Genomic DNA, 24720 nt, shown 5'->3' on the forward strand with positions numbered 1-24720 from the left:
ATAATGGAAGATGGTATGAGAAAAGGAATGTGTGTATGGGGGCGGGTCACTATGCTGCACAGCAGAAATTGACACAACACTGTAAATCAACTCTACTCTAATTTTAAAAAGGGAGGAGAAACTGAAGAAAGTAAGCCTCCTACTTGCTTTCACCCAGTAATTGGTTTACATATCCTGTAAGGTACTCCTGAACCATACTGCTCCTTCCTAGTTAATGCTCCCACTGCTCCAGAGGGAACAACAATTCTGACTCATACACTATTAGTTTTGCCTTTTAACTGAAGTAAGTTCACTTACATTTGGCTTTAAGTCTGTCACCTTGCTTTTGTTTCTATTTGTCATGACAGTTCTTTGTTCCTTTTTCTGTTCTTTTCTGATTTCATTTGGATTAATCACGTATTTTTGTCATTCCATTTAACTACTCTATGAGTTAAAGTGTTTTGTATTATTCTTTAGTGATTACCCTAGAGCAGCTTAGTGCAATAAAAATTTCTATATTGACAGAAGTGTATTATATCTACTCTCTCCAATGTGGTAGCCACTAGCTATGTGTAGTGACAAAGTTCTTGAACGTGCACTAAGGAACTAAATTTTGACTTTAATTAAATAACCACACATGATTAGTAGCTATTGTACTGAACAGCATATTTCTACATAGTAAATATGCATCATTACGTTGTTACCATCTACCCTAAATCATTTACATTTACCTCTTACTGAACAATGCATGATTTGTGTTGTGTTTTTATTTCTATATTTTATGATATTTTGACATCTTAAAAATCTTGCTAACCAGGGAAAGACTGCCCTTGCTGGGTCTAGCCAATTCTTTTTTTTTTTTTTTTGTCTTTTTGCCTTTTCTGGGGCCACTCCCGAGGCATATGGAGGTTCCCAGGCTAGGAGTACAATCGGAGCTGTAACTGCCAAGTCTACAAGTCTACGCCAGAGCCACAGCAACGCGGGATCCGAGCCACATCTGCGACCTACACAACAGCTCATGGCAACGCCGGATCCTTAACCCACTGAGCAAGGCAAGGAATTGAACCCGCAACCTCATGGTTCCTAGTTGGATTCGTTAACCACTGAGCCACGACGGGAACTCCCTAGCCAATTCTTGGAAACAGCAAAGACCTTGGCTAGGAACACACACTTTATGTGCAAACCAATCAATCCTGAATTTATATTCCTAATGACCCCCTTTATCTAACTCTCACCTACCAAACCAATATTTTCTCTGCCCTCAATCATCCCAAGGCCAGGGACTGGGCAAGGATAGATCACCCCTGTAGCCCACAGCCAACTAGAATTACTCACGCTAGCCAACCCCAGCTGGGCAAGGATAGATCACCCCTGTAGCCCACAGCCAACTAGAATTACTCACGCTAGCCAACCCCAAGCTGTTTACTCTGAGGTCTCTTTCCCAGAGACCCCAAAAAAGACTAACCTAGGCTTTCCCCTTACTCCACCTTCTGCTTCCTGATGAAAACCTGGTGCTCTCCATGTAGCCCTGCATGGCATGATGTGCCCCTTTCTCTCAGGAAATATAAGTAATGTCTTTTTTGAATGGCATTGGCTTCTCCATGTTGTTTGCCTCCATAAATTAAAATCCCACAATTATAAATAAAACACATCTCTTGTAACATTTAACTTCATTTAACTCTCCCATTGTTACTGTTGTCATGTGTTTTTACTTCTACACATATTCTAAATGACAAAAGATTATTGTTACCTACCGCTAGTTATTTTTTATGGTATAGATTCTGCTGGTAATGAGTTCCTTCAGCTGTTGTTTGCCTGAAAACATCTTTATTTCACCTTCATTTTTCTTCACCTTTTTTTTTTTAAGAGATATCTTCACAGGATGTAGAATTCTAGGTAGGCAGTTTTTCTAGGTTGGCAGTCTTTGTTTTTTCCTTTCAGTGCTTTAAAGATGTTGCTCCATTGTATTTTGGCTTTCACGAAGTCTACTGAAAAGTCATTATTAATATTGCTGTTTTTTCAAAGCTAAAACAGCATATTATCTAGCTCCTAATAATTTTCTATTGCTGGTTATCAGCAGTTTGACCATGATGTGCTAGGACGTATACATATACATTCTGCTTAAAATTCACTGAGCTTCTTGGATCTGTTGATGTTTTCGACCAGTTTTGGTAACTTCTCAAACATCATCTCTTCAAGTACTGCTTCTGAACTATTCTCTCTCTCTCCTCTTCTTCAGGAGCTCCAATGTAATGTATGTTAGACTTTTTGGACTGTTAAACTACACTACTGTATAAAATAACATGCTGTTTTTATATTCTGTGCTTCCAATCTCCTACCTCTCTTTCTTCTCTGTGATTCAGTTTGGATGGTTTCTATTAATCTGTCTTCAAATTCACTAATCCTGGGGGGTTTTTTGTTTTTGTTTTTGTTTTTTTTTGGTTTGTTTTGCTATATTCAGACTGTTGTTAAAGCCAGTGAATAGTAATTTTAAATATCATATTTTTCAATTATAATATGCTCATTTATTTTATAGATTTCAATTCTCTGATGAAATTCTTCTCTTTTGTCCATTTTATCCATGCCCTACATTTTCTTTAACGTATTTATAATAATTATTTTAAATCCTTGTTTACAAACACCAATAAGTAATTCATCTGTGAATTAATCTTCTCTTACTGTCTAAAGTATTTTACTAAAGTAAAACTATGTGATGAAATGCTGGACAGAAGTCACCCCTCTCAGGAATCAGAATGAATAATGCAAATGAAAAAGACAGACATGCCATAAGATATAATGATTCACTGGGCTCTGAGGTGAGAAAACTGGAGGTATTTCTTGGACAAGAAACCAGACCCTGATGAGAGGTCCAATAGGGAGGGCACAATTTGAAACAAAGAAAGTATTTTCTGCTGACCCATACAAAAGGCAGACTCCAGTGAATACAGCCCAGTCAAAATGCCACTCAGGCACCAGGGAGACCAGTCCATGTGTTACGTTAGAGTCATGGGTAAAGAAGAAAATTTCACCAAAGTACCAGCTTTAAGAACTAGGTGATAGGAGTTCCTTTCGTGGCACAGTGGTTAACGAATCTGACTAGGAACCATGAGGTTGCAGGTTCGATCCCTGGCCTTACTCAGTGGGTTAAGGATCCGGCGTTGCCATGAGCTGTTGTGTAGGTCGCAGACGTGGCTCGGATTTGTGTTGCTGTGGCTCTGGTGTAGGTCAGTGGCTACAGCTCTGATTCGACCCCTAGCCTGGGAACCTCCATATGCCGCAGGAGCGGCCCTAGAAAAGGCAAAAAGACAAAAAAAAAAAAAAAAACAGCTAGCTGATAAGTATGCTTTAGTTTAGACAAACCAAACAAGCCCAAGAAAAACAGGTCCAGGATAAGGGCAGAGATTCTGGGGTGAGAGATTTAAAGAATTACGAGAAGGGATAAAGAAAGTGATTTTAAAGTTAGGTTTGGGGAGCCTCATGCTCAGTTTATGAATTTCTGAGGCCATATAGAAAGGGAATTGCTATATAACCATGGTCCTGGGTAGGGAAGCTGTCTAACAAGTAAAATTCAATCTAGCATAGAGACCTCACATACCTGGAAAACACTGACTAGGGTATATAATCTGGGAGCAAACAGGAATTCCACCAGAGTAAACAACAGCACCAAGCTAAAATTCTCTCTGGCCAGCAGTCCAAACAACTAGATCAGGACAAAGTCATACAATTAGTTAGTAGCAGAGCTTCAGACTAGAATTTGTATCATAAGGAATCAGTGCTCCATAAATGCATCTGTTCCCAGATTTCAAAATATCAGTTCTTTGGATGTACTTTTCCCTCAGTTTTTACTCAATATGTTTGTAAAAGATTCTACCCTAGCATCTAGAAAAGGAAAGAGAAAGGGTCAGGAAAATGAAGCAGTTGTGGTCCAATGGCAGTACTTGGCCTCTCTGAAGTAAAGGCCAGAGTCAATTCACTGGGTTTTCCTTTTCTGGGGGGTGGGGGTGGGGGGGGCAGGGGTTGTCTGTCATTTCAATAAACAAAGAATGTTGCCCCATCAAGCCATTGGCTGCTTCAACCCCCCCCTCTACCCCGCCTCTTACTTCCCTCAGTGCCCCTGAGGGAAATTCAGGAGGGAGAAAAACAGAGTACTGGCCCTAGATAAGTTAAGATGCATATCAAAGGAATACTTTCAAAGAGCCTTGACTCTTGCATCTTCCCATATATAGAAAGGCACTAAAATCATTAACTTCAGATGTCTGGGTTTTTTTGTGATTAACAATAATCTTTTGATGTTGGGCTATATGCTTTTTTTTTTTTTGTAAGCAAAAACTGCTATATAGCCTGGCTCCTCCCTTACCTCTTTGGAACAGTTCCTCAGAGCTGTCTGAGAGGCTGTGGCTACAGTCCTCAATAACAGCCTCAAATAAAACATAATTCTTAACTTTGAGGTCGTGGTTTTTTTTCAGTTGACACCTTTTACTAGGCCAGCCATTTTGATAAATCCAAAAGCTATAATAATTTTGGCTTGCAGGCATTTTGAGATAAAATATTCTAAAACAGGGAGTTCTTGTCGTGGAGCAGCAGAAGCGAATCACACTAGGAACCATGAGGTTACGGGTCCTGGCCTAGCTCAGTGGGTTAAGGATCCAGCATTGCCTTGAGCTGTGGTGTAGTTTGCAGATGCAGCTCGGATCTGACATTGCTGTTGCTGTTGTGTAGACCAGCAGGTGTAGCTCTGATTAGACCCCTAGCCTGGGAACCTCCATATGCTGAGGGTGCAGCTCTAAAAAAAAGGAAAAAAAAAAAAAAAAGCAAATATTTGAAAACAAATGACCTCTACCTTTCCAAAAGGTCACAGGGTAGCTATTTTTATTGGCTACTTAGTTTCTTTTTTTTTTTTAAAGGTAAATGCCAGTAGAGTCTTTTTATTTTATTTTTAGTTTTGCTCATTAGGGCTGCACCTGCAGATATAGAAGTTCCCAGGCTAGGGATCAAATCAGAGCTGCAACTGCTGGCCTATGCCACAGCCACAGCATATCCAAGACTCCTCTGCAACCTACACTACACTCATGGCAACACTAGATCCTTAACCCACTGAAGAAAGCCAGGGATTAAACCTGCAACTTCACAGATATTAGTCGGATTCCTCCCTACTTAATTTCTATGTAAAAGACAGAATTTAGAGACTGGTGGAGACACACACACATTTCACATTTAATGGTAAAATGGAATTATTAATTTGCCTCCAACCACAGTCTGTTGAAAGCTATTAATAAGCAAGGCCGGAGTTCCCGTCGTGGCACAGTGGTTAGCGAATCTGACTAGGAACCATGAGGTTGCGGGTTCGGTCCCTGCCCTTGCTCAGTGGGTTGGCGATCCGGCGTTGCCGTGAGCTGTGGGGTAGGTTGCAGATGCGGCTCAGATCCCGCGTTGCTGTGGCTCTGGTGTAGGCCGGGGGCTACAGCTCTGATTGGGACCCCTAGCCTGGGAACCTCCATATGCCGCGGGAGCGGCCCAAGAAATAGCAACAACAACAACAACAAAAGACAAGAGACAAAAAGACAAAAATAAAAAATAAAAAAAAAAATAAGCAAGGCCTATTCCGCTTGGTTACACAAGCCTTTTCTCTTTCTCAGCTGGTTAACATTATCTCTATCCATCCAGAGTCCCAATGGGCAAAGGTTTGAGGGGAGTGGGAATAGTAGCAGGCAAGCCCAGCGCCTCTGTAGTGGGGAGGGTTGAGAAGGGGGTAGGGAAAGAGCTGAAATATAGCCCAAAATGGGAAAAACTGAGCAGTGTAAACCTAAGAATCCTGGGGGGTTTTTTTCAGGGGGAGGAGATCCACCTAGGAAAGAAGAAAATACAAGAGTATGAATGAAGAGAAACAATAGTACGGAAAATGGGAGAGTTCAGGGAAACATTCTATTTATAGAAAAAGTGGGGCAGGTGGGGACATAGGTAGTACCTCTGCCCTCCTGCTTATGGTTTTGGACTATAAAAGTTTGTGCTAGAGAGAAAATTTTCCTTTTCATTCTCAATATCTGAATCTTAACATATCTAAATAGATGCCAACAAACTAAACGTCCAAAAACCTAAGATTTAAGTTAATTTTAGGAAATCACTCGGAAATGAGGGATGTATGTCATTGTACATAAGACTTCCTGGAATGCTTAACTAAAGAAGAGTATGTCCATTCGATGGGAAACTCTGAGGCTATTAAAAACCATGATCTTGATGAACATTTAATGATTTGGGGGAAATGCCATGACAATGTTAAGTGAGATAAAGCAGATGGGATGGAGACAATGTGATGTATTGGCCACACTCCTTCCTCTTTTCAAGCTTACAAGGATACTATACAGCCCAGCCTCCCCTGGGTTAGGTTAGGATCACGTGATGGAATTTCTCATCAATGGAAATATGAGCAAAAATGATGCAACACATTCTAGTCTTAGGCAGTAAAGAACCACTGCAAGTTTCCAAGTTCATTCTCCTAATAGGTTTGGAAGCACAGAGATCCAAAGATGGTGATTCGCAAAATCAGAAGCAGCTCTGATTGACTGATCCATCTCTAACTCACTGTTGGGGGAAAGCTGATGGGGAGAGCTGCCTGACCTGCAAGAAATGCGCTAAAAGAAAGAAGCTAACTCTCGTTCTGTGAAGCCATTAAGATTAGATTTAGTTGTTAGGACAACAAACATACTAGGATACCAAACCATATATATGAAGAGCCTAACTTTGTTAATAAAAAGGATATACAGGCCAACAAGCACATGAAAAAATGCTCAATATCACTGATTATTAGAAAAATGCAAATCAAAACTACTATGAGGTACCACCTCACACCTGTCAGAATGGCCATCATTAATAAGTCCACAAATAACAAATGCTGGAGAGGATGTGGAGAAAAAGGAACCCTCCTACACTGTTGGTGGGAATGTAAATTGGTACAAACCACTATGGAAAACAGTATGGAGGTATCTCAGAAAACTAAATATAGAACTACCATATGACCCAGCAATCCCACTCTTGGGCATGTATCCCAGACAAAACTTCCCCTGAAAAAGATACATACACCCCTATGTTCATTGCAGCACTATTCACAATAGCCAAGACACGGAAACAACCTAAATGTCCACTGACAGATGAATGGATTAAGATATGGTACATATACACAATGGAATACTACTCAGCCATAAAAAAAGAACAAAATAATGCCATTTGCAGCAGAACTAGAGACTTTCGTACTAAGTGAAGCCAGTCAGAAAGAGGAAGACAAAATACCATATGATATCATTTATATCTGGAATCTAATATACAACACAAATTAACCTTTCCACGGAAAAAAAATTCATGTACTTGGAGAACAGACTTGGTTGCCAAAGGGGAGGGGAAGGAAGTGGGATGGACCAGGAGTGTGGGATTGATAGATGCAAACTATTGCATTTGGAGTGGATGAGCAATGAGATCCTGCTGTATAGCACAGGGAACTATGTCTAGTCACTTGTGATGGAACATGATGGAGGATAATGTGAGAAAAAGAGTATATATATGTGTGTGTGTGTGTGTGTGTGACTGGGTGACTTTGCTATACAGTAGAAATTGACAAAACACTGTAAATCAACTATAATGGAAAAAACAAGAAATCATTAAAAAAGGATATGCAAAAACATATATATGTCTTGTATGTGTGTGTTTAGATGTATACACACAGGTAACTGAAAGATATACATACTGACATGTCAGTTATTTTCTGTTATAAAACTGAAACGGTATGCTGTGTCTCTGGTATAGGCTGGCAGCTACAGCTCCGATTCGACCCCTAGCCTGGGAACCTCCATATGCCACGGGAGCGGCCCAAGAAATGGCAAAAAGATAAAAAAAAAAAACCTGAAACGGTAAAATTCTCTATTCATTATGAGATTCTTCAAATTTTATTACAATAACAGAACTACATTTCTAATTGGGAATATACAATAAATGCTATTAATGAAAAACTGTGAGGCCAGGCTCAGGGCAAACACTGAATGAAAATGATAGGTGAACTGAAAAGTACTCCTGAGTGTCTGATTGCCATATTGCCACACTGCTGGAGGAACTGGTACATGCTACTGTCACTACTCTTCCTGGAAAGCCTAGCTGTTTCAGAGTGATTACACAGCTCCAAAATGAGTCAGGCCCAATCTCTAAACATGTTACTTTGGTAAAAACAGTTTTCATAGTTCTATGTTAAACCTGCATCGCACCTATCACCAAAATCACAATCTCCAATTGGTCTTTGAGTTACAAACTGTTATTACAATATAGAATACAGGAAAGCACAACTTCTGGAACAAAACACGCTCCACGAATGGTTCACCTCCTATTTTTCCAAGCCCACACAGAAACTGCGGACATAATTCACATACGGAAATGTGGCTTATAATACTGAAGGAAACTAAAAATTTGTCAATCTCTCCAAAATACTAGGAAACATTGTTCCTGAAGGATATGACTTTAACACCCAGACTCGACACATAGGGAGAACAGCCACTCCAGCCATTCATTTCAAATCCACATAGTTGAACACACTCAGAGACTGGCTGGTGCCTCCCCACAGCCAGCAACCTGCTCCACGCTGAGTGCCTTTGTTATCGGCAGGCCTCGATGCCTTTTCTCATAAATTCTAAGAAACATATGACTAAGCGGCCCTCACCAGCTGCCCTGTTTTGATCTGCACCTGCGATTTGACATACAAGCAGGCGCGTTACATATCGCACTCTTCAGCCCTCCCCTTTGCTGCTTTTCAATAGGATCAGTTTTCCTTTACTTTTGGGACATGGGGGTTGTTTTACCATGGACTGAAGATACTAACTGCTGCCCTCTGTTTTCCATGTGGTAGAGAAGGAAAAGATATGACAGATCTGGCCTAACAGGGAAGCCTGATGTTATGTTCACATAGGACGTCCCTCTGGGCAGAAAGGTTCTGTAAAGCTAGACCTTCGTCATTTAAAATAATAACAGCAACAACAAACACAGAGATGTACTGGCTTTATCTTGCACCTGCTTGGGAAGAATCCATTGTATGCAATGAACCTACTTCACACTCTCATTCCTTTGCAGTTCAACCTGGCTACTTCAGGAGAATTTATACATCATTATTTAACATCTGGAGGAAACCCCCCATAAAATAAATTGCTCCCAAATAATAACATACCAATTTAAGCAATATTATGAGAAATCTCACTTAGGGAATGGATTTGCACAACATTAGAAGAAAGAGACTGACATTCTGACTTTAGCAATGAGGTGAGAACTGTCTTCATGAAGGCATTCCTGAGCATCCGATTTAAAGCAGCACAGGAGTTCCAGCTGTGGCTCAGCAGTTACCGAATCTGACTACCATCCATGGGGACATAGGTTCAATTCCTGGCTTTGCTCAGTGGGTTAAGGATCCAGCATTGCCATGAGCTGTGGTGTAGGACACAGACACGCCTCAGACCCTGCGTTGCTGTAGCTGTGGTGTAGGCCAGCAGCTTAGCTCCAATTGGAGCCCTAGCCTGGGAACTTTGCTGGGTGCAGCTCTAAAAAGCAAAAAAACAAAATAAATAAAATAACACAATCTAGGTCTTGCACACTTCTTAAAAAGTTACTGAAGTATAGTTGATATACAATGTTAATTACTGCTGTACACCAAAGTGAGTGACTCAGTTATACATATATTTTTTTCATATTCTTTTCCATTTTGATTTATCACAGTATACTGAATATGTTCCCTGTGCTATACAGTGGAACCTTTTTATTTATCCATCCTATATATAAGAGATTAGGTCAGCATACTTAAAAAAAAAATTATGGCCACACCTGTGGCAGGTGAAGCTCTCAGGCTAGGGACTGAATCCGAACCACAGCTGTGACCTACTCCACTGCGCCAGGCCTGGGAACACATGCCTCTGCAGCAACCAGAGCCGCTGTGGATTCTTGACCCACTGCACACAGCAGAAACTCCCTAGGCCAGCACACTTTAAATCTCTGCACAGAGCTTACCGTGATATCCTTTACATGTTATTGTTGTACTTTCTCTTCTTCTCACCCTATATGACCTTGTGTGTTTTACCACTGCTGCAAATCTAAAGCAATGACCAACCCTTAAGTAGTTACTACTAAAAAATGGCCATGGAGGGGCAGAGACAGACAGTTTTCAAGTAGAGTTATAATCTATAACAAGACAACTTTTAAAAAGCTTCCTTTTAGTGATTTGTCTTTGATCCACTGCTTCATGTGAAACATTGTTTGCACCAGGAATGGAAGGTGGAAAGAAAGCTGCACTTTTTAATAGGCAGCTTGTCTCAGCTAAAGAACAAAGGCACAAACTTCCCTCATTCCTCAGGCGGGCTTGTTTTCTGAGACCTCCTACTCCCAGCAAGGCTACCAGACATCAGAGCTTGTACATGCCAGACAATTTAAATTCACCTATTCAGCTCCCCTGCTTTTTCTGGGAAGCTAAGTGAACTGTCACTTCCTATATGATCACCTCCTAAGAGGTGGCTGAGTCATAGAAATCAGGCACAATCATACTCCAAATGGCTTCACACTTCCTTTGGCCTCGAAGCCTTGTTTCCTTTCCCACACTCTCAATTCTAGATCAGCTTGAACCTCCTGGAACATTAAGGCCAAGACAATTCTGTCTGTTCTGCTAAACCACATCACAGAACATCCAAGGTTTCTCATGAAAGTGCATCTGGTTCTGACCATGTGGGCTCCTCCTTCTTCTGGGGTCTCTACCCCTCTGCTTTATCCCCCTTCAATGTGGTGACTCAAGGGTGCACTCAAAGCCTGCCCTTAGTTTTCTGTTAGCATTTAATAAATACAGAACAGCATCAGGATGAAGGTCCAGACTAGAACCACAGACTTGGATTAAGGGTTTATTTTACTTACTAGCAAGGATCTTCAAGCAAGTACACTAACCTCCTTAAAGATGATCTTATCTGTAAAATGGGGACCGTAACTATAAGTAGCTCAGATAGTTCAGGTGATGATTAAATGTTGCAACAAATAAAAGTGCAACCTAACAAAGCATAAGAACTCAGAGAAGGCAGACAACAGCAGGGTCCTACAGAATGAGGCTTCCTTACCTTTTTTTTATTTTTATTTTTTACTCTTTAGGCCCACACCTGTGGCATATGGAGGTTCCCAGGCTAGGGGTCTAATCCGAGCTGTTGCTGCTGGCCTATGCCATAGCCACAGCAACACGGGATCCAAGCCATATCTGCAACCTACACCACAGCTCATGGCAACGCTGCATTCTTAACCCAATGAGCAAGGCCAGGGATGGAACCCACATCCTCATGGATACCAGTCGGATTCCTTTCTGCTTCGCCACAAGAGGAACTCCTCCATTACCTTTTTTACCTCATCTGCTAAGTCCTTTACTCCTGCTCCAGCTACACTGGGCTCCTCCCCATTCCTCCTCATGTCTCAGGGCCTTTGCACTGGCTATTTTCTCTGGTTAGGATGCCCTTCTCCCATAGGCCCACATGGTTCCCACCTCATGGAGGTCTCTGCTCAAAACTTCCCAGTGAGCTTCACCTGACCAGCTTATTTAATCCTCACTTTCAATGCCCCAGTCCCTATACTGTTTGTCTCTCCCTGCACCACTGCCTCATCTGAAATCCATGAAGGCAGGAACGTTTGTCGGTTCTGTTTGCTGATATAATCCAGGTTCCAAAACAAAGGTTTCACATATGAAGCAATACAACTTTGCTCCCAGACTACTCAGGCCCTGTTTTATTCTATCCATTCTTTTCTAATATCCACATATGAGAACTATCACCACTTTTCAGGCCTCTCCTAAGAGCCCTATTTGCATATGAAAAATGCCTTTTTTCATTTTATTTTTTGTGGCTGCACTCACAGTTTGGGGTAGGGGCAGGGATCACACTCATGACACAGCAATGACAAGCCCAATTTTTAACCTGCTGTGCCACCAGGGAATTCGAAAAATGCCATTTTAAAAGCAGATAACACATACGCAAAAGGTAGATGAAGGTATACAGTAAAGAATCCCTATCACTCTTCTGGTTTTATTTAACACTCTATTTTGAAAATCCCCCAGTCCATAAACATCTTCCTCATTTTTGGGTTTTGGGGTTTTTTTTTGCCTTTTAGGGCCACACCAGTGCATATGGAGGTTCCAAGGCTAGGAGTCGAATTGGAGCTACAGCTGCCAGCCTACGCCACAGACACAGCAGCACCAAGATCTGAGCTGCATCTGCAACCTACACCACAACTCATGGAGATGCTAGACCCTTAACCCACTGAGCAAGGCCAGGGATCGAACCCGCAATCTCACGGTTCCTAGTCAGATTTGTTTCCACTGTGCCACAACGGGAACTCCACCTTCTTCATTCTTTTTAATGACTACACAATATTCTGTTTTTTTAGATGCCCCTTTTCAAGGACAATAAATATTTTGCTTTTAACAAGGATACTGCAATAAGTATCTTTTTACGAAGTCATTTTACATTGATATGGAAAAATTATTCCAGAGTAAAATCGATGAGCTGAAGAATATATGTTCTTTAAATGTTTGCAGATCTTGCCAAATTGCCTTCTAAAACAGCTGTACCAATGTACACTCTCACCAACAATATATTGAGGGCCTATTTCCCTACCTCCTCTTATCAAACATTTGGACTTTTAGCAATCAGATTAAGTGCAAAATAGTATCTTTTAATTTGCATTTTTTCTTCTTACGAGTGAATTTGAGCATCTTTTCACCCAGAAGACATTTTCCTAGACTACTCATTTTTATATTAGATTGTCATTCTTTTTCCTACTGATTTTATAGAAGCTCTTTATATTTCATAAAATTAAGCTTAAGAAAAAGAAAAGGAAAAACAAACATAGTTAAATATGGAAAAAAATAGGCATGAGTCTGTGGCCTAATTTACAAGTATTTTTCCAGTTTCAATTGGAAATACATTTCTCCTTATAAATACATTTTTTAAAACTTTTGTTTGTTTTTGCTTTTTAGGGCCACACTTGTGGTATATGGAAGTTCCCAGGCTAGGGGTTGAATCAGAGCAGTAGCTGCCGGCCTACGCCACAGCCACAGCAGTGCGGGAACTGAACCTCATCTGTGACCTACACCATGGCTCAAGGCAACAGTGGATCCTTAACACACTGAGAGAGGCCAGGGGTGGAACCAGTATCCTCAGGTATACTAGTTGGGTTCATTACCGCTGAGCTACAGTGGGAACTGTATTTTCTTTTAACATTTACATAATCAAATTTACCAATTTCTTTTATAGGCTCTTGGTTTTGTGTCATAAGTCCCCATTCTGAGAAAAATCACAAAATCAGAGGCATATCACTTTAACATCCACTATCAGGAGCAAATCTATTTGGCCACCTCAATACCTGGGGGGAACGAGCACAAGAGAGAGACATTCCTTCTTGCAGAAAGATTTTCCCATATTATGGTTTCTTTCTGGGAAGGCACATCTTTTCTCCAAGCAAATAACACCAGGAATGACCTCATGCTTCAGGTAAGAGTCTGCTCTCTATACACTGGTAATAGTGCAAGAAGGCTATATAATAAATTCTCTAAATGCGTCTGATGATAAAACAGTGTCTTGACTGTATCAAAAGTAAAAGTCAAAACCCTAAAACACACTGTACTAGGAGGATTGTTTCCTCCTAATACCTCTGAGTCTACTTGGGCAACCCCACCATCTAAAAGGAAAACAGCAGAGTATCAGGCTATAATCACAGAGTGAGGAAACGCTTCAGGGCCCACTGAAGCAAGTCACTTATACTCCTATATTTCAGGAGATCTGGGGCCTGGGCTGACCTTAAGCATAATTATGCCTCTGTGCTTAACTACTCTTCTAGCTCTTCCCCATGTCCACTTCTGATCCAGGCCCTGGAAGAACAGGAGACCTCCCAACCCCAATTTTTTTTTCTGACCCCCCAACATGTGGAAGTTGCCCGGCCATCAATCTATCCTATTGCTGCAGTTGTGGCCTGCACCATAGCTGTGGCAATGCCAGATCCTTAACTCACTGTGCCACAAAGGAACTTCCCCTCCCATCCCAATATTACATCTTCCTTCTTGTAGCTGGCATTTAGCATCTAAATATGGAAAAGAGACATATGTTTTACAGAAATAAAACTTCTTAGATGTTACCCCAGGTAATGCTTATTTGGAGAGCTATATCTCTACTTCAGCACTTGAAAGACCAGCCTCAGATCTGAAATGAAGTCCAGTGGAACTATAATACAAATAGTAGCCTCCTTACTCCTTATAGCTATAAACATACATCATTATAAACATATAAATTAGATATAGGAGATATTACATATGTAACATATATATGCATCAACAAACTAAGTGATAAGTATTGTTTCTCCAGCCCATCCTAGGCGGCAAAACAAACTTAGGAAAAAACACTTACAGCAGTAGGTAACTCATATTGAGCACTACATGAGCACATTTTATGTCTTATCTAATCCTCACAACAATTTTATAGAATACTCTATCTCATTTTTGTTTAATAGCTGGGGAAAACTGAGGAATAAAAAGGCTGGGTAACTTGCCCCAAGTTTACAGAGTTTGTGTTCTGCAAAGCTTCAAACCCAAGGAGCTTGACTCCAGAGCTGAAGCTCTTAACCATTACATGGTACCACCTGTGCTGGGCAGATTGCCACAGGTGGATGTGAATTGGGAGAACAAGCACATGTATGCACTAAGGGAGAGGCACGCACTTGAGCATATGCATCGAACCCTAATGAATTAATAATTGGTAAAGCCCCATGAAGGCAAGTAATAGAGATGGCCTTTTCCCCAGGTGTGGATACTGGTGGACATTTAGACACTTAAGTCAAATGTCAGGTTTTTAAAAATGTGCTGGAGGGGTTCCCATGTGGGGCAGAGGGTTAAGGATCCAGTATTGTCATTGCAGTAGCTGGGACTGCTGCTGTGGCCTAGGTTTGATCCCTGGCCCAGGAACTTCCACATGCCACAGGTGCAGTCAAAAAATAAAATAAAATAAAATGTGCTGAAAATTCCTGCCCTTTGTTTACCAAATACCAGCAAAACTTGTCTGACTTCGAGTACCCTAACTATATCTCAATTTGGCAGCTTAAATACAATAAGAGAATATGGAGTCGTAAGCAAATATTTTTCGTGACTTCAAAACTAAGTTTAATGATCATGTGAGGCACTAAGAAAGTTGTCCATGTCTAGACAGTAACCCACTTTCTTTGTTGAAACATAGTACTGTTAGGAAATGCCTTCTTCCTACTTCAGTCTCAATCCTAGAGCTGAGGTAGCAGGAGGGTGGGGACTTTGGCTGAAGCTGAAGTGCCAAACTGGGGGCGGGGGGGGGGGGGGGAACAACCCAAGAAAACAAGCTTGGTTCCATTATATTAACACTCTCCGGCAGATTTCATAAACAACACCTGAAAATAAGTAGGGTCAAATTGTGGCTAAGCGGCTTTTATCAAAGCAGCCTAGGTTTATGTAATTAGGCTTTACATTTTTAAAGTATTTTAGGTTTAACTAGTGACTTTCAGGTGCATTGGGCCCAGGTCCCAGAAAGATTAAAAAACAAAAATTAATTTTAAAGGCCCTTCATAGGGAAAATAAAAAGCCCAGGCTTGAACCACAAATACTGTAGGCCTCCAGTCTCATTCCAATTCATTTTCCACATATCAGTCATAGCAATTTTTTTAAAAACAAAAGACAGATCATGTCACTCCCTTGGTCAAGCAATTTCAATAGCTCCAGGTAAAGTCCAAACATTTAATGTAGCCTAGGAACTACACGATCTTACTGTTGAAGGAGTATAGCATGCTGATTATGGAGCAAGGAGCTAAGCTGTCTGTTTGAATCCTAGTTCCACCATTTACGATCTGCATTACCTTGTTAAATTTCTTTTCCTCTCTATCCTTCAGTTTTTCTCATCTGTAAAATAGGGACAATAATAGCATCTACCTCATAGAAACTGAGTATAATATAAATGAAGAGCATAACAGAATGCCTGGCAAAAAATTCTATGTAAGTTTTTGCTATTATCTCTAATCTCCCTTACTTCTTCTCTTCCCTTCCCCCCAACTCTATGTTCTAACCATTCTGTATCAGATAGGCCTAGAATGTCCAGGAATCATGCTTCCAAATCTTCCCATATCCTGTTTCTCTATTTCAAATACTTGTGCGTAAATCACCCTCTTATCTTCTTTCCATCCCCGTCTTCTATCTTAGCTTAACCACACTTGCTTTGGGAAGTCTTTCCAGCCCAGGCCAGTCGTTTCTATCATGGGCTCCCACAGCATCCAGGTAGAGGTGCCAGATGTTAGGAGGCCCAGTTAAATTTGAATGTCCGATAAACAACAAATACTCTTTCAGTATAAGTAAGCCCTGTGCAGTATATGGATTTTGGATAAGCAATGAATGATCTGTCCCATGTGCTATTTGGAACACACTAAACAGCTGTTTATATGACATTTGAATTTAACTGTTTTATTTCATCTGTCAACCCTATACCCAGGAGATCCTACCATAACCTTTATCACAGTTTAAAAAGCACAACAAATGGTTCTGTTTTCCCCACTAGAGTGTTAGCACAGACCTGTGCCCAAGCAGCCTTGCTCACTGTTGGTTTTTTTGTTTGTTTGTTTTTTTGGCACACCTGCAGCATGTGGATCCAGGCCAGGGATCAGACCCAAACCACAGCAGTGACAAGGCCAAGGCCTTAATTACCAAGCCACCAGGGAACTCCTGCTCACTGAATCGGCATGGCAAGCATTCCACAAATACTGAGGAATAGAGCTATCCCACCAAAGTTCAGGTGCCGTTTATGAGAAGTTAACTCTAACAACAGGCAAACTCTGAGAGAACAAAGCATTTTCAACAGATGGATAAAATGATGGTACTGCTTTTCAGAATATGATCAGTGTGATAACACTGATTTCCCAATGACAGTTTTAAGGTGACCCCACTATTTCATATCCAAAAAAAATACTTTTGAGTTTTCACACTTATTTCACTTAAGACAAGTATTAATAACCACATATAACAGATGTTGTAAACAGAGGCTTAGAGAAGGTAAGTGGCCTGCTCAAGATGACCAATAAATGGGAGTGACCATTTTGACCCTAGGACTTGACTTTGTGCTTTTCCCACTGTAATGGCCATCTGGGTCAGTTTAAAGAATCAGAATTCTTGGGTTCTTCCTCCTCACCTAGACACTCTCTCAAAGAAGTGTGATACCTGACCCCTCTTCACAGATTTAATTGCTCCTCCTATAAAAGTTCCCTAACAACAGCCTGAGAGGAGACAGGGAGGACCGGTATCAGTATTTTGAAATACAGGTAATTCTTAGCTAATCTCACATGTTACAGCTGATACTATTTAGGTCTGGAGACTAAAGACCCTGCTCAGAGTTATAGAGAAATAGGAGTAACACTGACCAGAACCCAAAATCTATCCTGTTTATTCTACCTGAATCTCTAGAAGACAACACCCCACAGCCAGCTAAATTTCTGGGGACATGATTTACACTTTGATTATATATATGTCTCTTCTGGAATGAGAACCGCTGAACCTGCTCTCGGTATAGAACCTAGTAATCTCACCTCTTGGAGCACCTCTGCAAAATTCATCAGCCCCAGGGTATTAGAGCTTTTTGCCTCTGGGAAATACCTAAAAGGCTGATTAGATGATACTCGTGTCCTTTCTCCTAAAGGAGCCTCTTAGGAATATTCGCTCGGCCGGCCGGAGAAGGTCTACAGTTTCTATGGGAACAGGAAGCTGAGACCAAACCAGCAGTGCCCAGCAAACTGCCATGCCTAGTCCAGTCTCTCTTGCCTGGACGCTCTTCGCCTCCCCTACTTCAGCTCAACCTCCTTCAGAAGCTTCTTCAGAGCTTTGAAGAAAGCAGGAAATAATCCAGAAAGACTGGGCTGCCCAAGGCAGAGGGTCCGAAGCTAATGACTTAAAACGTAACAGGCTGTGAGCAATTCGATAAAGCTAGAAAGGCAAGCTTCCAATGTTTTTAAACCACTGCAACTTACTTGGTCTGGGGGGAAAGTGCGGAGAAAGTCTTACTGGAGTGCAGATCGGCTGTCGGAGTTCCTTGGGGAGTCTTCTGTTTGGAGCACGAATGCCTGCTGGCTGGCTGGACTGGCCTCTAGATAACAACGCAGAGGAACTGGAGGAGACTCTGCTCCCCAGCTTAGCGGAAGGAGGGATGTTGGCTACTCAGGGTCTGCCTAAAATTAAAAATCACAAATACAATTGAATTAAAAGTATTACTTGCATGGGTGGGTCACTGAAGCAAACTGAACTGACAGAAGTCTAGCTGGAGCCTTTGTTTGGAGCTCGGAAGCGACCTTTACAATATTACCGACCTGGATTAAAGCCAGCATAGAAAGTGCTTGCAGGTGTCGAGACCCTCTGGCCAAGGACTGAGAGACGCTCCCCGGGGGAATCTTTTTCCGCGGGCGCGGTGGAGCCCTTCAGCCGGATCCCGCGCTCACCTGGCCTCTCCGCCGCCCCACCTCTAGCCGACAGCTCAGCTCCCCCAACTATCCTGGCTGGGTTGCCCAGGTAACAAGGGACGCGGGGAGAGCTGGCGTCTCAAGTGGGTTTGGCGGGTCTGCTGTAGCTCCTCCTCCCCCTTGCATACCGGGGAGGCTGTGGGAGCCAGCCGTGCGCTCGGGAGCGGGTCTTTAGCCGGGAAAGCAGGGCTCTCAAGCCGCTCTGGGCTCAGCCAATGAGAAGCTGGGGGTGTGGCTGAGGGAACGCGTAGGTCTGGTACTTAGGGCCTGGTGGCGTGTGGGGTCTGGCCTCGTCAGCACTCCCTTGCGCTTTGGTCCACCCTGCAGCACCCGGGAGTCGTAGAGCAGCCAACTGGCTGCATCATGGTGACCCCCTGCCCCACCAGCCCCGCGAGCCCCGCCACCCGGGCTGGGAGGCGTGACGACCAGAACCTCCGTGCCCCGGTGAAGAAGAGTAGGCGACCACGCCTCCGGAGGAAGCAGCCTCTACAGGCGCTGAACCCGTGCCTGCTCCCGGGAGACTCCGGTGTTTGCGATCTGTTCGAGTCCCCGAGCTCCGGCTCGGATGCCGCAGACAGCCCCGCGCCGTCCACGGCGCCACGCTGCAACTCCTTACCTGGTCCTGCCCAGCAGCTGGTGCAGCTAGATCTACAGACCTTCCGCGACTACGGTCAGACCTGCTACACTTTCCTCAAGGCACGGGAGAACCACTTCCACCCGCGGGAGTCGCTGGCGCGCAGCCACAAGTGAGGCGCTGGTAGAGCCAGTTCTCCCCGGCTCTCACCTTTTCTACTCTGTCTGCCTTCCGCGGCGCCCCGGCCCTCGTCAGCCCAGCTTTGCCCCCAGTCGGAGCGCGAAGGGGCTTCGGAGGGCCGGGCCACCAGCCTCATTTTACAGAAGGAGAAAAGTGGGGCCTAGACGACTTAAGGAACCTGCCCGAAGTTTCCAAAGGGGTTAGCAGGGACATGGTAGGATGCAGAGGAGTTCTGTTTCTAGGTTCGAGTCCGGACTCCGACCAACCCCAGCAAATTTCTTAACAATTCTGAGTTTGTTTCTTCATTTGCCAAGTGGGGAGTTCCCTGCCCCCACTGAATTGCTGAGAGGATTACACAAGGTAACGTGTATCCGTGCTCGGCACAGCGCCAGGCATGAATTCATGCGCCCCGCCTGTGCTCTTTGCGCAGCAGCTCTGCCCGCGTGTTTCCCAGTTTCGAGAGCCTTTACGTTTTTTCCTTTTTCCTGCCTCCCTCTGGGGACGCTCCCTAGGTTTTCCTGACTTGTTGCATCCACAGCCCCCCTCAGCCCTAGGCTCAGCTGGCCCGCCTCCCTCCTCCCTCCGGCAGGTGACGGCGGAATCCCGCTGTAAGCTGCTCAGCTGGCTGATTCCCGTACACCGCCAGTTCGGCCTCTCCTTCGAGTCTCTGTGTCTGACGGTGAACACTCTGGACCGCTTCCTTATTACCACGCCTGTGGCTGCAGACTGCTTCCAGCTGCTCGGCGTCACGTCCCTCCTCATTGCTTGCAAACAGGTAACTTCTTGCGGAGGCGGGGAGGGGGGGTGCGCACGCGGAGCCTGGCTTTCCAGCGCACAGGATTGAGTGCTGGGTTCCCTGAGCTCATTTTAGCAGATGTTTGCAAACTTTCATACCCCGCCGTCTTAACTTCACAATTCCGCCACAAACTAACAATCTTTTCACCCAGCCCCCAAAGAAATAGGCCGTTTCAACAGCCCTCTGTAATCCTTCTATTCTCGTCTCGGGGGAAAAAAACTTCAAAATTTCTCAAACCTGTTTTCAGCTGGACAGTGCTGGAAGTACATCCCCAGATGATTACAGTGGAAGTATGGAGAGGCGAAGCCCTGGATATTTCGCCTGAAGGGATGGGGGGAGTCTTGGTTTTCTCCTGGGTGTGAGACTGGATGGGCCTCGGACCCCTGGATGCTGAGCACCCCTGTGTTACAGGTGGAGGTGCACCCGCCGCGCGTGAAGCAGCTCCTGGCCCTGTGCTGTGGTGCCTTCTCCCGGCAGCAGCTCTGCAACCTTGAGTGCATCGTGCTGCACAAACTGCACTTCAGCCTGGGCGCACCGACCATCAGCTTCTTCCTGGAGCATTTCACGCACGCACGCGTGGAGGCCGGGCAGGCTGAGGCCTCCGAAGCCCTGGAGGCGCAAGCCCTGGCACGCGGGGTGGCGGAGCTGAGCCTGGCTGACTACTCTTTCACCAGCTACACTCCCTCACTGCTGGCCATCTGTTGCCTGGCGCTGGCCGACCGTATGCTGCAGCTTCCGCACCCGCTGGACTTGGGCCTGGGTGGGCACCCTGAGGAGGCATTGCAGGACTGCCTGGGCAAGCTGCAGCTACTGGTGGCCATAAACGGAACCTCCCTGACTCACATGCTGCCCCGCCAGATCTGTGAGAAGTGCAGCCTGGCCCTGAGTTTGAAATAAAGTAGATCCTTGGTCTCCTTTATATCCCCTGGCCTGGCAGCTAGACCTCTCCATTGCTTTGTAAGAGTGCAGTACTGGCCCACAGAGAAGGGGCCAGGGCTCCCACCCTGTCATCAAGTCATCCTGGAGGTTGTAAATAGTGTCTCTATTTATTTTGCTGAAAGCACGCAAGAAAAGAACTATCTTTCCCCCTCAAAACAGGCTGACTGTCATGGTTCATGTGAATGCTGCTATTGTGAGCATTTGTCCGAGGAGAGGGAAGGTGAAGCCAAGACAGTCCAGAAATAGAGGCGGTCACTTGCTATCTAGGGGTCCTTCCTCCCTCAGGGCATCTCTCTTTGAAAACACCAGGTCCAGAGAGGTTCCTGTAGCCCAAGGTTCCGGTTATGAGCCAAGTCAGGATCACTTGTTGGCCTGTAACCCATTAACCTCTTGTTAGGAGGCTGAGGACTGCTCATCCTAGAATTTTAAAGGGCACAGTGGGGTTGTGAGGCCCTTGCTGTCTAGAGGGGACTGGGGGCACATGCAGATGATGCCAGGCTAGGAAGCTGTGGCCCTCTAGCTATGGCAAGCAAGAGCTATGCCCACAACTGCCAGATGCAGAAAATTCGGAAGGTTTTGCAGGCAGTTATGGCCATTGCAAATTGACTCCATTTATCCTACAATCACATGGTTTGAACAGTTCTCACTTGTCTTAACGCCACCTATGTGTGAGCCCACAGTACCAGTAGTAAACGTGGCTGTCGTTGAGTGGTTATCTGCACCAGGCACTGTGTCCAGCACTCCTTATTTCAATCCTTCAACAATTTTATGAGGCAGAGTCTACTAGCCCATTTTTAAGAGAAGGGCACTGAGTCACAGAGAAGTTAAACAGTGGAGCAGCCAGGATTTGAAGGCAGGTGATCTGAATCCAGAGTCCCACCCTTTGCCACAATGCTTAATTTCCCCCTCTTACAGATTTCTGGAAGTGCTCAAAAACCTACCCGAGGTAGGTGTGGTGATCTACAAAGTGCCATCCATTCAACAGGGACAATAGAGAACATATTTGGAGAGCCAGTAAAGTCCCCACCTCCAGTCATGTTACAGGAGTCATTTTACAGATGGGGGAAAAAAAAAGACATGGGACAGAGGCATGCTGGAGTTCTGTGACTCCACAGCTGTCCCATCTTTATTCTCATTGTTGTGGATCTGCTGTAGGCCCTGAATCTTTCACTTCCAGCATTTTTTTTTTAAACTCTCTGAGTCCAACAGCCAAGTAATACCAGTGCTGTTACGAAGCTTAAAAGAGATTGTGAGGTGGTATCAAGTAGTGATTAAACACATGGGCTCTGGAATCAATTTCCTGGGAGACCTTAACAAGTCATATATCTATGCCTAAGTCCTTCCTGTAAAAATGGGAATAACATTAGCACTTACCTTCTAGTGTTGAGGTATGGATTTAATGAGATGGTCTCTACAAAATCCTTAATACATATTCTATCCAGCACATAGCAAGTCTTCAAGAAGGCTGGTGGCAGCCTGCACAATGATGGGGAGGGGTTACACAGGAAAAAACTTGGTGAAAAAAGAGATAAATACAGGAAAATGTTAACAATGTTATGGTTGTTCACTGTACTTTTTCAAATTTTCTGTATTGTTGAAAAATAATAAAGTAGTCAAACTCAGTCATATTCTACTGCATTTTTGGGGCCATGCAGAAAGAAGTTCCTGGGCCAGGGATCAGACCCTCACCACAGCAATGACCTGAGCCATAGCAGTAACAATTTGGAGTCCTTAACCCATTGAGCCACCAGGAAACTCCCCTCCTGTGTTTAGAATAAATGTATGACAAATAGCACAAATAAAAAGCAAACAAACTCGAAACAAATTTAGAGTAACTTCCTTGCAGTTCTCTTCACCTTACTCTAGGTGCCTCATGCTCTTTTTTTTTTTTTTTTTTTTTAAAGGGCCACAGGTGTGCATGTGGAAGTTCCCAGTCTAGGGGTCAAATCGGAGCTATAGCTGCTGGCCTGTGCCTCAGCCACAGGCATCTTCGACCTACACCACAGCTCACAGCAATGCTCAGGACAATGCTGCCAGATCCTTAACCTGCTGAGAGAGGCCAGGGATCGAACCTGCATCCTCATGAATACTAGTCCGTTTCCGCTGAGCCAGGATGGGAACCCTTCTCCTAATATGTTGATACGCTAGGCTCAGCAGAAATTTTCTCCTCCTCAACTCAGGAACAGAGAAGTGACGATCCCCAAGCTGTCTGAGGAAAAGCTGGCTGTGTTGGTGAAGAGGAGGAAGAGGAAGTCATTATCTGTTTCAACTTCCAAAATGTCTAGAGCCCTCAGCCTGGCTGTTAGGGGGGTGAGGTACCTCTGCAAAAGAGTGCTTTGGGAGGAATTGTCTTCACTGCATTCACTCCTTCACTCAGCCAAGACTGATAAGGGTGATTTGGTTCCTGAATCATCAGACTAGGAGTATATAAGCATACTATTCCAGGTCCTGTTGCCACAGCTAATCTAGTGTACATTTTAATGTACAATGCCTGTGTTTTTCTACTCCAATTTGAACCTCATTGATGAAAAAAAGGGCATGTTGTAGATCTCACCATGTGTAGAAATGTCCTCAAAAACTCAGCTGAGAGCTTCCGTACTCCTTTTACAGACTGAATAGGAGTGGGAGACAGACTGGCTAGTGGCTGGGCTACTCAGGAAGCAGAGGAAGTAGACCACAAAACCAGCAACAGGCTGCCAGAGGCCGGAGGTGCAGCCGAAAAGACTCCTTAAAATAACGCTATGTAAAGTGACCCATGCTTGGTGTGGCTGAATTAATGTTGTCACTTTACATAAATAATCTTATCTCCCCAGAAACTCCATTGAAATCAGTGTTATTTATTTTTTTCAAAAGAACTGGGGTTCAGGGATTTAGTGGAGCCTGGTTTCCAGCCCTAAAGCCAGAGCTCCTTCCTCACCATCAGCAACACCACACCAACTGTAGCTGGCTCACTTCACTTCAACTGGGTATCCCCATCTATAGATGGGTCACAGAGTCTCTAAGTCTATTCTAACTATATATTTGGAGTACTCTCCGTCACTCTTAGTGGTAAGTTGTATAGATGTTTCGAGGGGTAGCTGAGGCTTGGGGGGCAGAAATCGTGGTTTTAGGGGGTTTGGGGCTATCCACTGTGGCGTTTTCAGAAACTGAAGGAGAGTTTGTAGATGTCACTTTTTCTTAACTGACCCCCTTTTAAAAGGCTGTGCTCAGGTGCTACTGCCCTAGGCATCAGACCAAGTGGAAGTCAAGACCAGGAGTGCTCCCCAGCCTTGGGGGAAGGGGTTTCCTGTAACCTGGGGCTGTTCTGGAGAGCCCCTGCTAGAATTTTAAACCTCCACCAAATCCTACGTGGTGGAGCAAATGCCGGAGTATGGCTTTGGCAACTGACACTCCAAGTTGTTTCGTGCTTTGTGGCTGGGGTGGGAAGAAAATGAAATAAGAATCCTTGACTTTTCCCTTCCCGCTGTCGGTAGGCGGGAAGGCTGTACCCAGCATTAGGGACCGGTAGGGCTGGTCCGTCCCTCCTCTTTTGCTCTGGGCGCGGCTGGGAGCGGCGGCGCCAACGCTAGCCAAAAGGGCGCTCTCGGGCCCGGGCCCCGCGCTTGCCTCTCCGGGGGAAGCTGCGTTGCCAGGTGGAGTTTAACGCCTCCGCCTGAGCGCAGATTGTCCGGGGCCCGAAGGCGCCACCTCAGGCGCTCAGGCGCGAGCC

General features: G+C 44.3%; 1 protein-coding gene across 1 annotated transcript; it reads left to right on the plus strand.

Moving 5' to 3' along the window:
- The first annotated feature begins 18561 nt into the window (after nt 1-18561).
- On the plus strand, nt 18562-22633 carry CCNO (cyclin O). The gene is made up of 3 exons (XM_047760619.1): nt 18562-19265; nt 19862-20051; nt 20484-22633. Exons 1-3 carry the CDS (start codon nt 18886-18888, stop codon nt 20967-20969), a joined length of 1056 nt encoding a protein of 351 aa, XP_047616575.1. The 5' UTR covers nt 18562-18885; the 3' UTR covers nt 20970-22633.
- The last annotated feature ends 2087 nt before the right edge of the window (nt 22634-24720 follow it).

The sequence above is a fragment of the Phacochoerus africanus genome, chromosome 1 (assembly GCF_016906955.1).
Source record: "Phacochoerus africanus isolate WHEZ1 chromosome 1, ROS_Pafr_v1, whole genome shotgun sequence".
Classification (NCBI taxonomy): Eukaryota; Metazoa; Chordata; class Mammalia; order Artiodactyla; family Suidae; genus Phacochoerus; species Phacochoerus africanus.

Bases quoted from the DNA above. Each gene is read 5' to 3' on its own strand.
- CCNO (XM_047760619.1), top strand. From the start codon at position 18,886: ATGGTGACCCCCTGCCCCACCAGCCCCGCGAGCCCCGCCACCCGGGCT. The intron at 19,266-19,861 runs CAAGTGAGGCGC...CTCCTCCCTCCG, and splicing joins GAGTCGCTGGCGCGCAGCCA to GCAGGTGACGGCGGAATCCC. The intron at 20,052-20,483 runs GTAACTTCTTGC...CCTGTGTTACAG, and splicing joins TCCTCATTGCTTGCAAACAG to GTGGAGGTGCACCCGCCGCG.